Source organism: Biomphalaria glabrata, chromosome 8 (genome assembly GCF_947242115.1).
Source record: "Biomphalaria glabrata chromosome 8, xgBioGlab47.1, whole genome shotgun sequence".
In the NCBI taxonomy this organism is placed as follows: Eukaryota; Metazoa; Mollusca; class Gastropoda; family Planorbidae; genus Biomphalaria; species Biomphalaria glabrata.
This window is the reverse complement of record NC_074718.1, coordinates 36365751-36381950: the sequence shown is the minus strand read 5'-3', so window position 1 is coordinate 36381950 and position 16200 is coordinate 36365751. Positions and strand designations below refer to the sequence as shown.

Here is a 16200-nt window from a genome sequence, read left to right as displayed (position 1 = left end):
ACCGAGGAGATGTAAATTTAGCGATGGCTCATATCCCAAGATGCTCGGGTTAGAGGCGAGGCCGAAGGCTGAGCACAGCAGGGAAACTCCCTCATATTCCCTCTCTGTACCAGGTCAGCCGTGCATTTGTTCACCATAAATAATGGCCCCCAGAAGATCGTTGTGTGAATAGAGACATGTTTGTTGGGTCTCTATTCCATCCCCACCACTGCAATAGACTAGGTCCTTAGGCACACCAACGGGGGTTCTGTTTTGATTTCATATTGACCTAATCGTCTTTTCTAACGACCGTTTCCACTCGAGTGTCACGTTGAGACAGAGAAGCTTTGCCTGGGCCCTACCCCAGATAGTACGAGGTTTGTTACTGTATAACAGATAGTAGGCTACGAGGTTTGTTACTGTATAACAGTTAGTAGGCTACGAGGTTTGTTACTGTATAACAGATAGTAGGCTACGAGGTTTGTTACTGTATAACAGATAGTAGGCTACGAGGTTTGTTACTGTATAACAGATAGTAGGCTACGAGGTTTGTTACTGTATAACAGATAGTAGGCTACGAGGTTTGTTACTGTATAACAGATAGTAGGCTAACCTAATTAAGTTTAAAAAGAATTTAACAATCTTGTTTAATTCCAATAATGGTAAAACTGTCTTTACTACTATCTGGAAAAAGATTGTCTTGCCCAATCAATGCCTAGTAAGAGCACATAAATCGTCTGTGCAACAGTATGTGCTAATCTAACTTTTATTGTTAGAACTAGCGGATCCGAAAGTGCGTGTGTGAGTGATGATGCGGTAGGAGCTATCGTACCCCTCCCCTCCCCGAAGGATATTAATGTTAGTTAAAAGAAAACAATTTTGGAACAAACACACTTTTAGATTAGAACAAAACAAACAACAGTTTACTAGCTGACCTGTAAACTCTTAGCAGCTTCCGTTTTAGGACGAAACCAAAACAAGCACAAAGTCAGGGGAGACTACTCCAACAATATAAAAAAAAGAGTTACTTAAATAACAACAATACGTAGACAGAAATTTCATGGATGTTTGTTTTATTTTTTCAGGTGGAGTCATCGAAACATTGTTTTCAGTGTTTAGTCCTGGGACTGCATCAACTCCTCTATAATCTCTCCACATATCTTCGTCATCGTCATAAAGGTCTTTGTTTGCAATGTTTCTATTTTCTGTATCTGGTGACAGCTGGGGTTTGATGTGTACTTTTTTTTGTTTTTAATATGTCCCGCCTTCTTTTCTTGTACGATCTTTGTTTCCTGGCCAATAATCTGCCCTGGACCCATGGAATGGGTTGCCTGAGTCAGCCAGGAAAACCAGTGACTTGGCAGAATTTAAGTCATTGGTTAACATGCATGACTAGACGCATGACCCGTAGGACGTAATCATCTTCTTTTTTGAAGTAAGGCATGTATTTTATAAGATAAGATAAGTTGTATGAAAATATACAGATTGGTTTACTGTTAGCGTTGGTAAATCTCGACCACTTTTGTCTAGGACATTTTGACAGTTTGTTTATATTTTCTTTTCTTTTGTCAAGTATGCCTTGTGGGACAAAATAGTGTCCAGGGCATTCAGTTTAGCAATTGGGCTGGGCTCATTCCCTATTCATATTGTTACAAATGACAGTGATAGGTAGAGGTCAACGTATGACCCCGGCGAGATAACACAGCAGCAGGTGTTCTCTGGAATGTACATGTATCAACAAAGACAGGATGTGACGTGTCCTTACGTGTTATTCCAGAATGTACTAGCAATGTCCAGTGACAGATAGAGGTCACAACTTGTGACCCCGGCAAGATGACACTGCAGCCGATGTTTTCTGGAATCTACATGTATAAACAAAGACAGGATGTGACGTTCCTTCACGTGTTATTCCAGAGGATACTAGCCATGTTTGTGCAACTTTGGACAAGCGATTAGGGACTATATATAAGTCAGAAAGTTAATGTGAAAGTCAGTCGTGAATGAGTCGTGAGTGAGCCGTTACAGTCGATACAGTCGATGTAAGACGTGTGCGGCTCTAGTGGAAGAGAAATGTGTACTACTCGATGCAAGTTAACTAGGGTAGAGTTAACTGGAGTGGACTACTGTCGTTAAAGTCTATACAGCGAACTACAGTGGACTTGAGCCGTTACAGTCGATACAGTCGATGTAAGACGTGTACGGCTCTGATGTGGTAGACTTGAGTCCGACTTGGTTCAGCTTTGGGAGACCTGGAGCGACACTGGGAAGTGTGTCGTTGGTCTGTTCTCTGTGGAATACGGCTCGATGCAAGTTGAGAAGAGATGAATAGCAACGAATTGAAGAGATGAATTGCAACGAAGTATAGCTAACTGTAAACTGACAGATATTGTACAGTCTTCTACGCTACATGTTACAGTAACAAATTGTTAGAGTTAATAGTCATTAAAGTTATATAAAACTGAAAGTTGAGTCGTCAAGTTCTTTACAGTGTTTTTATTTGTGTGCCTACTAGTACATTTAGCCAGAAGATTCAGAAATACATAACAATATTGAGCTGCGTTTCGTAGTTCTATGTTTGTAAAAAGTTTTACATGTTTCTGATGTTTCTTCAGAGTTGAAGATAATTTACTTCCTAGTACAAACCTCCCGCAGGACGACGGGTATGAACCCGTGACCATCTACAAGTCCCAACAACAGTCCAGCGCTTCATATCGATCATCACCCTTTTGGTTCTCATATGTCATCAGGTTTTTGATGATTTGAACGTCAGATTCAGGCTTGATGATGACCAGGATCTGATTTTATTCGTTTCCTTGTACATTCATAATATCAGCGCCTACTTTTTCCACTGGCAAGTCCCCTAACTATGTTTCCAGTGTGTCTCTGATTCCTGAGTTATCTGTCTTGGCAATCCGCAGCCGACTCTTCCATTTGATCTCACAAGACATTCCTGGATAAAAACTTTCCTTTCTACTCTTCTCAAACTAGATATAAAAGTCGTTAAATACATTGTCGCGCTGGTCATTCCATTGGACGCAAGTCTTTTCTAATTAATTCTCTCAGTAGTCTGCTAGATTGTGAAAAAAGTCTGCCAGATATTGGACATGATCTAGGCCTATATAGGTTACTCAGAAATGGTTTAAGTTTAGTAGGAAATATTAGATATCATATCTTAGTAGAGATTCTTTTTTAAACAATCGTGTATCTGGTTATTCAAGTTTTGAAATCACGTGGCATGTATTAATAGAACTTTACCCTATTTTTTTCCCCCGTCTACAGGTTATTTCTGTCAAGGGGACAGCATTCAATGTCATACAGAGTTGTATGTCTAGCAGGCGTGACCTAGAGAGAAAGAGGGCTGTCTCGTTTCGCTCTTGTTGTAAATAGAGAAAAAAAAAAAAAAAACAGCGTTGAGGGAAAGTAGTGAATCATTTGTAGCCAATTTCATTGTTTAGATATTAGATAAAACACATCGGCTAAACATTTTCTTTTACAGTGATATACAATTATACATGTAGTGTGCATTCAATTTTAAAGGATTTACATGGTTTAATTGTGTCGAATGGTGTAGGCTTACTACGAACGAAAAGTCCTACTGAAAGGAAACCCGTAAGTAGAATATGTAATGTAAATATTTCACGTGTGTCACCAAATATTCGTGAATGTGTGTGTGTGTGTGTACGGGAGGCATGCGTTGTTATCGACATTAGCGTTGCAGTATTCTACAATGACTTAGGCTTAGGTGTTTATTTGCTGACATCTGTGAGCAATGACAAGACGTAACTGCCACTTCTGGTGGCTTAGCCTTTCAAGTGTACGGTCATTCCATGACTGGATCGTAAACATGTCCAAATGTGTAATTACACAAACCTGACTTTAGTTGGGGAAAGTAAAGGAAGTTGGTCATTGTGCTGGCCACATGACACCCTGCTCCTTAACCTTTGGTGAAAGAAACGGCCTTCAAATCATCTGTCCTATAGATCGCAAGGTCTGAAAAGGGAACTTTCTTTTACTTTTCCATACACCGTGTATTGTGTACGTACTTAGGAAGTCACTGAATGAAATATAAGAAAGAAATAACAAGCCTACAAAGTCCACGCTAGCACAATGTGTTGTTAAACATAGCCCAGTTTTAAAAGTCCTTACGCACAATAACAAGTTGACATAGATGTTTTTATTTTCAATGGAATGAAAAAAAAACCATCAACACATTAGCTTATCGTGTAGGCCTACACTATTTTAAGGCAACTAGTGATAAGGGCTGTCTGGTCGTGCGGATTGCGCGCTGGACTGTCGTTCGGATTTATCGATGGTCGAGGGTTCAAATCCTGCCTGCTCCCATCCCCCGTCGTCCTGCCGGAGATTTGGACTAGGAAGTAAACTATCTTCAACTCTGAAGGAACATCCGAAACATGTCAAACATTTTACAATCTTCATTGCTTCTATATCTTGATGTCTTGCTATGTACTGCTTCATCGCGTATTAAAAAGATCTACCTATTAAAGATTAAAATCAGTGAGCGTTTTGAGTGAACACAGTCCTTCTTCACAACGCACCATTTTGTCTAACACTTGGCCTCAGCATTTTGTGTCAGCTGCAAATCTATTAAGAATCTACATTTCTTATTCTTGTATAAGTATATCACTTTGACTATGAAATTGTACTGTGGTAAATAAAGTCATCTGCTAAGAGCTAATAAATTTTACATTGGGTGACCAGATAATAATAATAGCTCCCCAGACCTTCATGGTCGAAGATGAACACAGTCTCATTTCCCATGAACTCGATGATTGGGGTGGGGGGGGGGGCGAGATACTCATCACACTAGAAAGAGAGAGAGAAAAGGAGAGAACGATAGAGAAAGAGCAAGGGAGAAAGAGAGATAGAAAGTTCGAGCGAGAAAGAGAGAGAGAGAGAGAGAAAGAGAAATTACTTTCGACATCTGGATCTATTACAGTCTACTTGGTAACGAAACAACTAGTTTCCTACTGAAGCCAATGTTGCGTTAAGTAGCCTACATTTTTTTTCCCACTTTTTTGCAGATGTGTGCATTTCCCATCCTGGTCTCCGAGCACACTTTAACCCACATCTATGTCAATAAACACAAATACATACAGAATTCCCAGTGTAAAGCTAGGCTTGATGTTTTGACTTGATGTATGACAGAATGTAGACATTTCTATGATTTTAACAAACCACCAGGAATGATATTTAAACAAGAGAGAAGGGGAAGTAAGTGTGTGTGGGAGGAGGGGAGATTACTCTCTCATCTCGTGTACATTGATTTATTGGAAAGTTGGTTTAATCCATATTCTACTTTGTAAGAAAGTTTGATATATATAAATGAAATTCTAACATGTTTACAGCCATCCTACCTGTAAACTTTACCCAGGTTCACATAATACTAGGTTTAGACCTTGGTTTAAACAACACTTTATCTTCGGTTAAACAACACTTTCTCTTTGGTTTAAACAACAGTACTCCACTAAAACTTCGTTCATGTTGTATTCTTAATTTGTTCATTTTGTGTTCTTAGTTTGTCCATTCCGTATTCTTAGTTTCCACGCTCAGTATGTGATGTAAATTTTTGATGCTTACCGAAGGCATTACTTGTTTTTTAAACGCTGTTACAATTTCTCATTTTTAAAGAGCAAGATCAGCGTGACATTCTAAATATAGCAAGTGAACAATAAATTATTTATTTTTAGCCATTTCTGAAAAGTCTTTTGCATAGAGATGCAGCTGACCAGCATTTAGCAAAGCTCGTTGAAGTGTTAGACTTTCTTGTACTGCTGATTGAGTTACTTTTAAATGAATAAACTCTGACTTTTTTTATTTTTTTTTTGTATTGAATGTTAGATACCTTTATGCTGTCCTATTGACACTCTAAGTATGTCAGACCAATTTATTCTGTGGAAACGTCACGTGGTTTTGAATACATCACTGTGTATTTAAATATACCACAATATATTTAAATAATCAGAACAACCAGGAGAGATATAGGGAGAAATTTGTTGATAGTATTCGATACATTGTATATATAGAACATATCTATGTATGGTAATAGTTCTTTTTTTAAAACTGATAATGGATTGCTTTTGATATGACGTCTAGTTTAGGCCTATATGTTGGGTAGCGATTGCCTAGAATTGTGTCAATGTTTGCAAAATATTTGGTTGGCTAAAAATAATGTAGCACTTAAAGGCGTGACTTTACTGAAGTACAAATAATGGCTGGCTGGTCGTGCGGTTTGTGCGCTAGACTTATCGATGGCCCCGGGTTCAAACCCTGCCCGCTCCCATCCCCCGTCGTCTTGCGGGAGTTTTGGACTAGGAAGTAAATTATCTTCAACTCTGAAGGAACATCCGCAACATGGAAAACATTTTACAAACAAATAAATAAATAAAAACATAACAATGCTGATAGTACTTTACAGCAATATGAATGAAAGCAAAAGGAATCAAAGTGTCGGGGATACGTTTATTGAGGCAGCCTTTTGCTAATGGTATTAGGCCTATTAACTACAAATCCATGAGGCGGTTATTCCCGAGGCTTTTGATTGTAGAAACCGAAAATGATGAACTCTTATTATTTCTTATTATTTAGAGACGTAACTTCAAAAGAAAAGATAAATAGGTTAAAATTTACAGACGTTACTTCAAAAGATAAGATAATTACGCTCTACGCATTTCATGCATCAATTTAGTTATGCATGTTAATCAATGACTTAAACTCTGCTAAGTCGTCAGTTTTCCTGGCTGATTCAGGCAATCCATTCTTTTCCCTAACGGTACTAGAGAAGAAGGATCCCTTGTACGAAGTTGTCCTAACATATGGAATAAGAAATGTGACTTTATCTTTGCGTCTTTCTGAGTATTTTTTTTAAAAATTAAGTTTTAATTTTTATTTGTAAATTATGGTTGTGTTTTATGTATTATTGCTACTTTGCTTTTTTAGTCTTCTGTCCTAAATTTAGTGATTTGAGTAAATGGTGTTGCCTAATTAAATGTTAAAATTCATTTGTTATAAATCTCACTGCTGTATTTTCTAGTTTCTATATGTTTTCATGAGTTAAGGGCTCCCAAACAGCGGATGCATTCTCTAATATTGGCCTAACTAAGGTAAAATAGTTCAGTGCTCTATTGCTAGGATGACGCTATGCAGTTCACACGATAATATGAAAAACTATTTATTAATTGTTGTTTTAAATTATGTCCAACTTCTATGCTTGCTAAATAGATTTTTACTTAAAAAAAAATGTAAACATTTATTGTGTGTGTAAATGTAGTAGTTATATGACAGAACTTATTTAACTTAGCAATACAAATATAAAAAAAAATTTTGACAAAAAATCTAGAACCATTTGCATAAATGTGTTAAAAATATAGTAAATAGCTATCTCCCAAACTAAAGAGTCTCCCGTGTTTGTTACTATTAATAGTGAATAGTTGTAAAAGTAGTGTATTTTTATGAAAAAAACTGCTTGCATAATTGATTTAAAAAAATAGTTTTTTTTCGCTTTCAGAAGAGAAGACAGTAGCCGTTGCAAAAGAACTTTGAATGTTCTAAAATATTATGATGGATTTTCACTATCTTTTCGATATCAAACAAAATAAGTAATTACCAGTGATTAATTGACTAATTGTTAATTGATTCATGTTTTGTTAGGTACAATAAATAACTGTTTAAAATTTTAACTTGATCCGAGAATGGGTTTGGGGGAAATAACGTGTTCAAACGTTTTACCAGACAGATAGAAGCTTTGTAAAAATAGCCAATTTACGCCGAAAAAAAAATGTACTTTGGTTTTAACGTCACAGCAATATCCTTTCGGAAAGCAGTAGGCCTCTTCAAAAGGAACAACAGTATCCAGGCAGTATCCTGATTAGTTTCGTTTTATTCCACCCGGATTTACTTTCCAACGAGTCATAGTCCTGAAGATCTAACACATGAAAAGTAAAGGCTATAAGGGTCTTGTCAAGTGGGGAAAATGCACTTGTGACCTACACATTTTTCCAAATTTAACGTAGACAATGCCGTTGCTTGCTAGTGGTCGATTGAAGTCGTGTAAAGTATATATTCATAGTAGATATACCTATTGGAAATATATGGTAACAAGGATACACATATTGGAAACATATGTCCCCCGTGACACACATATTGGAAACATGTGGTCCCCGAGACACACATATTGGAAACCTATGGTTCCCAGGACATACATATTGGAAACATATGGTACCTAGGGTGAAAAAGGTAAGGCATCTCTGATTTACAACCATAAACACAACTGTGTGTCATTATTATCACGGGATGCCCGCCGCCGACTTAGTACATTTTCCCAATGACATACTTCTAGCATGCACAGTGCGCTATGGTCCAATCATTTTTCTTGACCAGTTGGTGGAGGGGGGGGGGGAGAGGAGATATTTCCGTGCTGCCTTATCAATGTTTAAATTTTAAAAAAAGAAAGAAAGAAAGTTGCTCGAGTCTGAATTCAAACTCTAGCCTCCATGATGAAAGGCCGACATGTTTTGTCTCTAAGCTATTCAATTACTTTAAAAAAAAAGAATGTTTCATTTGTCTACTGTTAGTTTAACATTTTTAGTAAACGACCTAATTCTTTGCTTGTTTGTCTGTGTGCGGCTGAGCGTGATTATTGTCCATTTTCCATGAAAAACAAAACAAAATTAATTAATAACCACCAATACTTAAGTAATTTTTTTCAAATTAATTCGTGTGTCGTCATCAACAAGGAATAATTGTGCAAAGTGTTAACTTGATCAGAAAATGGAAAGTTGGAGAAATAACGTGTACAAACTTCCACCCAGACAGACTAAGCCATTCAAAATATTTTGAGATTATCAAAGATGGGTGTTAAATTAATGTTGGCTTAAGCTTTAAGACAATCTCAACTTTTGTTTTGTATGTAACATATATTTATAACTTATGTAAATCCATTAATCTCTAAATGCTCTAAACAAAATGATGATGTTACTATTAAATGGTCTTAAAGTGCGCATCTGTAGCTGAACAAACCTTTCTATTCTAAGATATCTTGGGCTCAAACAAATCTTGTTTAAATATTTCGGAGTCTCTAAATCAGTCATTGTTTTTACGTTCGGTGTTATGAAGAGGTGATAGGCTCAGACAATGTTCGGTGTTATGAAGAGGTGATAGGCTCAGACAATGTTGGGTGTTGTGAAGAGGTGATAGGCTCAGACAATGTTGGGTGTTATGAAGAGGTGATAGGCTCAGACAATGTTTGGTGTAATGAAGAGGTGATAGGCTCAGACAATGTTCGGTGTTGTGAAGAGGTGATAGTCTCAGACAATGTTGGGTGTTATGAAGAGGTGATAGGCTCAGACAATGTTTGGTGTAATGAAGAGGTGATAGGCTCAGACAATGTTGGGTGTTGTGAAGAGGTGATAGGCTCAGACAATGTTGGGTGTTATGAAGAGGTGATAGGCTCAGACAATGTTTGGTGTAATGAAGAGGTGATAGGCTCAGACAATGTTCGGTGTTGTGAAGAGGTGATAGTCTCAGACAATGTTGGGTGTTATGAAGAGGTGATAGGCTCAGACAATGTTGGGTGTTATGAAGAGGTGATAGGCTCAGACAATGTTCGGTGTTGTGAAGAGGTGATAGGCTCAGACAATGTTCGGTGTTGTGAAGAGATGATATGCTCAGACAATGTTCGGTGTTGTGAAGAGGTGATAGGCTCAGACAATAATCGGTGTTGTGAAGAGATGATATGCTCAGACAATGTTGGGTGTTATGAAGAGGTGATAGGCTCAGACAATGTTCGGTGTTATGAAGAGGTGATAGGCTCAGACAATGTTTGGTGTTATGAAGAGGTGATAGGCTCAGACAATGTTCGGTGTTGTGAAGAGGTGATAGGCTCAGACAATGTTGGGTGTTATGAAGAGGTGATAGGCTCAGACAATGTTGGGTGTTATGAAGAGGTGATATGCTCAGACAATGTTGGGTGTTATGATGAGGTGATAGGCTCAGACAATGTTCGGTGTTATGAAGAGGTGATAGGCTCAGACAATGTTTGGTGTTATGAAGAGGTGATAGGCTCAGACAATGTTGGGTGTTATGAAGAGGTGATAGGCTCAGACAATGTTGGGTGTTATGAAGAGGTGATAGTCTCAGACAATGTTCGGTGTTATGAAGAGTTGATAGGCTCAGACAATGTTCGGTGTTGTGAAGAGGTGATAGTCTCAGACAATGTTGGGTGTTATGAAGAGGTGATAGGCTCAGACAATGTTCGGTGTTGTGAAGAGGTGATAGGCTCAGACAATGTTCGGTGTTGTGAAGAGATGATATGCTCAGACAATGTTCGGTGTTGTGAAGAGGTGATAGGCTCAGACAATAATCGGTGTTGTGAAGAGATGATATGCTCAGACAATGTTGGGTGTTATGAAGAGGTGATAGGCTCAGACAATGTTGGGTGTTGTGAAGAGATGATATGCTCAGACAATGTTGGGTGTTATGAAGAGGTGATAGGCTCAGACAATGTTCAGTGTTATGAAAAGGTGATAGGCTCAGACAATGTTTGGTGTTATGAAGAGGTGATAGGCTCAGACAATGTTCGGTGTTGTGAAGAGGTGATAGGCTCAGACAATGTTTTAGTGTTATGAAGAGGTGATAGGCTCAGACAATGTTGGGTGTTATGAAGAGGTGATATGCTCAGACAATGTTGGGTGTTATGAAGAGGTGATAGTCTCAGACAATGTTCGGTGTTATGAAGAGGTGATAGGCTCAGACAATGTTTGGTGTTATGAAGAGGTGATAGGCTCAGACAATGTTGGGTGTTATGAAGAGGTGATAGGCTCAGACAATGTTGGGTGTTATGAAGAGGTGATAGTCTCAGACAATGTTCGGTGTTATGAAGAGGTGATAGGCTCAGACAATGTTTGGTGTTATGAAGAGGTGATAGGCTCAGACAATGTTGGGTGTTATGAAGAGGTGATAGGCTCAGACAATGTTGGGTGTTATGAAGAGGTGATAGTCTCAGACAATGTTCGGTGTTATGAAGAGTTGATAGGCTCAGACAATGTTCGGTGTTGTGAAGAGGTGATAGTCTCAGACAATGTTGGGTGTTATGAAGAGGTGATAGGCTCAGACAATGTTCGGTGTTGTGAAGAGGTGATAGGCTCAGACAATGTTCGGTGTTGTGAAGAGATGATATGCTCAGACAATGTTCGGTGTTGTGAAGAGGTGATAGGCTCAGACAATAATCGGTGTTGTGAAGAGATGATATGCTCAGACAATGTTGGGTGTTATGAAGAGGTGATAGGCTCAGACAATGTTGGGTGTTGTGAAGAGATGATATGCTCAGACAATGTTGGGTGTTATGAAGAGGTGATAGGCTCAGACAATGTTCAGTGTTATGAAGAGGTGATAGGCTCAGACAATGTTTGGTGTTATGAAGAGGTGATAGGCTCAGACAATGTTCGGTGTTGTGAAGAGGTGATAGGCTCAGACAATGTTTTAGTGTTATGAAGAGGTGATAGGCTCAGACAATGTTGGGTGTTATGAAGAGGTGATATGCTCAGACAATGTTGGGTGTTATGAAGAGGTGATAGTCTCAGACAATGTTCGGTGTTATGAAGAGGTGATAGGCTCAGACAATGTTTGGTGTTATGAAGAGGTGATAGGCTCAGACAATGTTGGGTGTTATGAAGAGGTGATAGGCTCAGACAATGTTGGGTGTTATGAAGAGGTGATAGTCTCAGACAATGTTCGGTGTTATGAAGAGGTGATAGGCTCAGACAATGTTGGGTGTTATGAAGAGGTGATAGGCTCAGACAATGTTTGGTGTTATGAAGAGGTGATAGGCTCAGACAATGTTTGGTGTTATGAAGAGGTGATAGGCTCAGACAATATTCGGTGTTATGAAGAGGTGATAGGCTCAAATGTTTATAAAAATTGGTAAAAGTTGGATTTGTGACTGAGTTGCAAAAGCCGCTACCTAACAATGGGGCTCAAGCTCGAATCCCGATTAGGACCAGGATTTTTTAAAAATTGGGATTTGACTTAATTGTGTTTGCTGAGCGCTTATAGGCAGCCTTCTCCCAGATACACCATCACCCACATGTTCACAAATGAGATGGGCCCAATGAGCATTGAACATGCCATCAGGCAGGAGGCTAAACAATAGGAATAAAAGCAACAACTACAAAATATTAATCCAGCCGTCTCACTTAACCACCTTTCTTTTATCTTGTCTTCAAGTTTCCGATCATTGTGGCTGTCCGTGTGTAAAGAAGTTTTAGTGGTCAGGTCAAGGTGAGCTACTTCGAACCATTTGAAGGTCTTTAGCGACTATTGTCTATGATCTATCCCCTTTAGACATCTTTCAAAATTTTTCTTTGCTCAGCTGATGACGTCATTATCTTGTGATGTCACGCATTGTAAAACCATAACGGCATGAATCGTTGTATGCACGAAACAAATTAGACACGTTCTATTATCTCCGTCTTTGTGGCAACATAATTAATACCTAAATTTTAAAACATGTTTAGAAAAAAAACAACTTTTTTTCTTCGAAAATAAGAAGCGCTCAGGGTGTGTCCGGGGGAGGGGATTATAGACCTACTAACGTGTCAAACTGAAATTGTGACGTTTCGAAGTGAACCATCTCGATATATGAGGGTTGAATCCGCCTCGAAATTCTTTGATGGTATATTTATAGTCCTTTTTTTTTTTTTGAGTGCATGCATCACCGAACATATTCAGGTGCAATATGTGAATGCGATTTACTTCCTGGTCGATTGTTGAATAAAATCAGCCTTCGTAAGCTTTAGCAATGCAGTTAATTCTATCTAAGCAGTAAATTGAATGTTAGATCTTTTCAGTGCTTTTACATTTTATAAGTATTCCAGTTGCATTGTATTGTCTTTTTTTTAGGGGGTGGGGGTTGTTTGTTTTTATAAGAGTGGGATGTGTGGCTTAATAGAAAAATCTGCTTTGCTACCTATGGAGGGTGCTCGAGTTCAAATCCCCTCCTTCCGCTGGTTCACAAAATAGAAAAGCCTCCTCAACCACTAGTGAGGTGTGTATGAACATTGAATATTGTATAGTTATCTATTGTTCACACTTACTTTAAAGAGGCGACCTATAAAGGGACAAATTCAGCTTATACCACCACATTAGTCCTGTACTATTTCTTGCCCTTGTTCGAGATACCACACAAAATAATTAATTCCCAATAGTTAATAACTTATTGATTTTTTTTTAATTGATTCTTGTTTTGTCAGGTAAAATAATAATTGTGCAAAATTTCAGCTTGATCCGAGATTGGGTGTCGGAGAAATAACGTGTACAAACTTTTTACCAGACAGAGTATATATTAGCTTTGTAATAAAGTCATTGCAAAAACAAGTTATAGATCCAAGTTTTCCGACATCACGTGACATCGAATCTCGTGTCTCAGAAATACGCTCCCCGAGAGCTGAGCAAAGGAATCAGAATTAGAATTTTATTTTATTATTTTCCTTCCATCCATTTAGAGACACTCATTATTACGATTGAATTATCGTTTAATAAATCATTTAACAAATCATGTCAAACTTGTGTAAAAAGTGCTAAAACAAATAATCTTTAGCCACAGAAACAGATGACCTTTTCATCATCTGCCCCTATAGATCGCAAGGTCTGAAAGAGAAACTTTACTTTTAAAACAAATACATTGGTATCGAAAGCACATTTTTTTTTAATTATGCAAAATATAGACATTCATTTATCCATATTCTAATCTTAAGGCTATACATAGATGTTCTGTTAAACTTCCATGATACTATTTTTAGCTTAATAATGATGATAACAATTTAAAGAACGAAAAGTTGAAATGCCACAAACTGACTAAAAAGTTTTAAAGAATATTGTTTAATGTGGTATCTTTCATGACCTCTGTGGGCCCCTAGTAGACATGGGCCCGGGTGCAAAAAAAAAATACCTTTCGCGCCGTGTTTGCTACGCCACTGTTATATTTACACAAGGCTCCGTACATCTACTGTCTGTATCAAAGGTCCGATAGAATCATCATTGTATTAAGATAAGTTGTCAGACATCGTCGAACGTAATATGCTATCAACCGCTTGACTACGTTACTTTGTATTCACGTTCAGTTTATCCTGCAGTTCTAGGTAATATCAAATGTTGGGACACAAACAGAGTTGAGTTAATATATTATCTTATAAACTACAGAATTTACTTCGAGAGTGAAGATAATTACGTCCTTAGAGTATCCATGTTTCATGTCAGTTAATCAAAGACTTAAACTCTGCTGAATCCTTGGTTTTCCTGGCTGATTCAGGCAACCAGTTTCAAGGTTTAATTACACTACGTAAGAAGTAGCGCTTGTATGAATTTGTCCTCTCATATGGAATACGAAATGTGCCTTTTTAATCACGTTCTACATCAAATGAAATGGGAGACCCACTAGCAACGTTTTAAAAGCAATGCTTTTATTCAAGACTGGTTTAAAAACAATACTTCTGAAATAAAGAAGGCTTATGTATGGAAAAAAAAATAACAATATTGATTTTTTAAAAATCTAAAACTTTATACGCTGATCGAGTCACTGCCAAAGTATTTATTTAGGTTTTGATGTTGGCAGTTAAAAGTTTTTCAGAAAAAAAAAGTCCTCTTCCTATGAAACTATGACCTAGTTTTTACATTTCCAGCATTATATTTTAGTTTTATTGTTTCATATTATTACTACGCGCGAAATACTCATATTTGGCGGACCAAGTCTAAATAGATAGCCTTTTTGTTGTATCCGGTGTAAAGAATAAAGGAAGTGTTGTATACTTTAGTTTATTGTTTTATGTTTTTTTCCATATTTTCATATAAGGCGAAAAGCTATTAATAGCTAGCTTTTTTTTCAATGATGGCTTTTCTATGAATCTCGACTGTTTGTCCCGCAGCCTTTGTGAGAGCTCTCCAACTGTCTCGTTCAGAGGCCTTCTGCTAACAGCAACTTTCCTTTATGCTAGTGAGTGGGATATGGTACTTGAGTTGATCTTTATAGCGCTTCCGGGGGCATCTCTGTTAAGCCGTCCTCCTTTAAGGTCGCAAAAGAAGATCGCCTTTGGCATGCGTTCGTCTCCCACGCGGGATAAAAGTCGAATGTTAATTCGTGCTTTTATACTGTCCACACGTGCCTCCAGCAAAACATAGATTTTTGTAATGTAGTCTTGCCAGCGTATTCCCATCATGAGGCAAAGGCACCTTTGATGGAAGCGTTCGAAGAGCCTTAAACCCCTTTAGAGCCATACAAAAGTGTGGTGAGAACCACTGCTTTATAAACATTGATTTTAGTTGCTAGGTGAAGAGACCTATTCCGCCATACTCTCAGTTTAATGCTACCAAAAGCGCCGTTGAACTTTACGAGACTGTTGTCTTTTATCTGGACAGTGACTCATCATTGGACATTGTGGTTTTAAAAAGGTACATGATTTTTTTGTTTGTTAACTTTTTAACACTGCGTTGGACGTGGCAAAATATGCTGGTAAAACTTGTAAAAACAAAACAAAGGCAGTTGTGTAGATGAAAAAGATTACTTTGTTGATTAAAAAGGTTAAGAAATCCTGCTCTAGGTCATCTCAATGGCTAAATAAACCGGTAGATAGACTGGGCCTGTATGACTAGGTTAGACTACCAAAGGCAAGTAATTAAAACGTAACCCATGCTAAATTAATAAACACGCTGTACGGAATCTATCTATATTCACCAGCATAGCAAGGAACTCGTGGCACCGGGTTCAAAATGTGATAGTCAGGCAGACATGGTTGCTACTCTCCATGGCCTCCTTCAGTCGCGAAGCGACTATGGATCATCTCATGGAAATGAGATGAATGCCTGGGCATTAGCTGTGGTCAGAACGATGTCGCCCACACATCAGTTCCTCCCACTCCACGCAGCTGATGTATCCAAAGGAACGGCAGTGCCGATACAGTTTGGGGTCAGCGGCGTCGCAGGTTCTGCCAGGTTGTAGCACTGGGTGCTGCAAACTGCCTTAGGGTCGCCAGATCCTGATTTTTCTTCAGGGTTGACTCCCGAAGCCTTTCCCATGATTGGGTATAGCTGCAAGGCAACAGAGGTTTGAATTCAGAGTTTTCCTTCTCACAGGTGAGTAGCCAGCCATGGCTAACGAGCCCCTCCTGCTTACTGGTTAAGGCGCCAGTTACTCGCCTTTGCCCCTTCTCCTGT

At 38.4% G+C, this 16200-nt stretch overlaps 2 protein-coding genes across 3 annotated transcripts in view; both read left to right on the top strand.

The window, feature by feature from the left end:
* LOC106059413 (proline-serine-threonine phosphatase-interacting protein 1-like) overlaps positions 1-16200 on the top strand; it is a 52354-nt gene that overhangs the window by 6875 nt on the left and 29279 nt on the right. The window contains exon 3 of one of the 2 annotated variants that reach the window (XM_056039316.1): positions 1065-1158. The gene's annotated coding sequence lies outside the window, so the exon portion shown is untranslated. Of the gene's footprint in view, positions 1-1064; positions 1159-3277; positions 3589-16200 lie in introns of those variants that run through there. The other variant, XM_056039315.1, reaches the window with a different exon arrangement.
* LOC129927839 (prestalk protein-like) lies at positions 8212-14513 on the top strand. The gene is made up of 3 exons (XM_056039368.1): positions 8212-8232; positions 9114-11454; positions 11888-14513. The coding sequence occupies exons 1-2, from the start codon at positions 8212-8214 to the stop codon at positions 10620-10622; spliced, it is 1530 nt and encodes a 509-aa protein (XP_055895343.1). The 3' UTR covers positions 10623-11454; positions 11888-14513.

Coding starts and splice junctions, on each gene's coding strand:
- LOC129927839 (XM_056039368.1), top strand. CDS start 8,212: ATGGTACCTAGGGTGAAAAAG. Junction 8,233..9,113: donor TGGTACCTAGGGTGAAAAAG/GTAAGGCATCTC, acceptor TGTTATGAAGAG/GTGATAGGCTCAGACAATGT.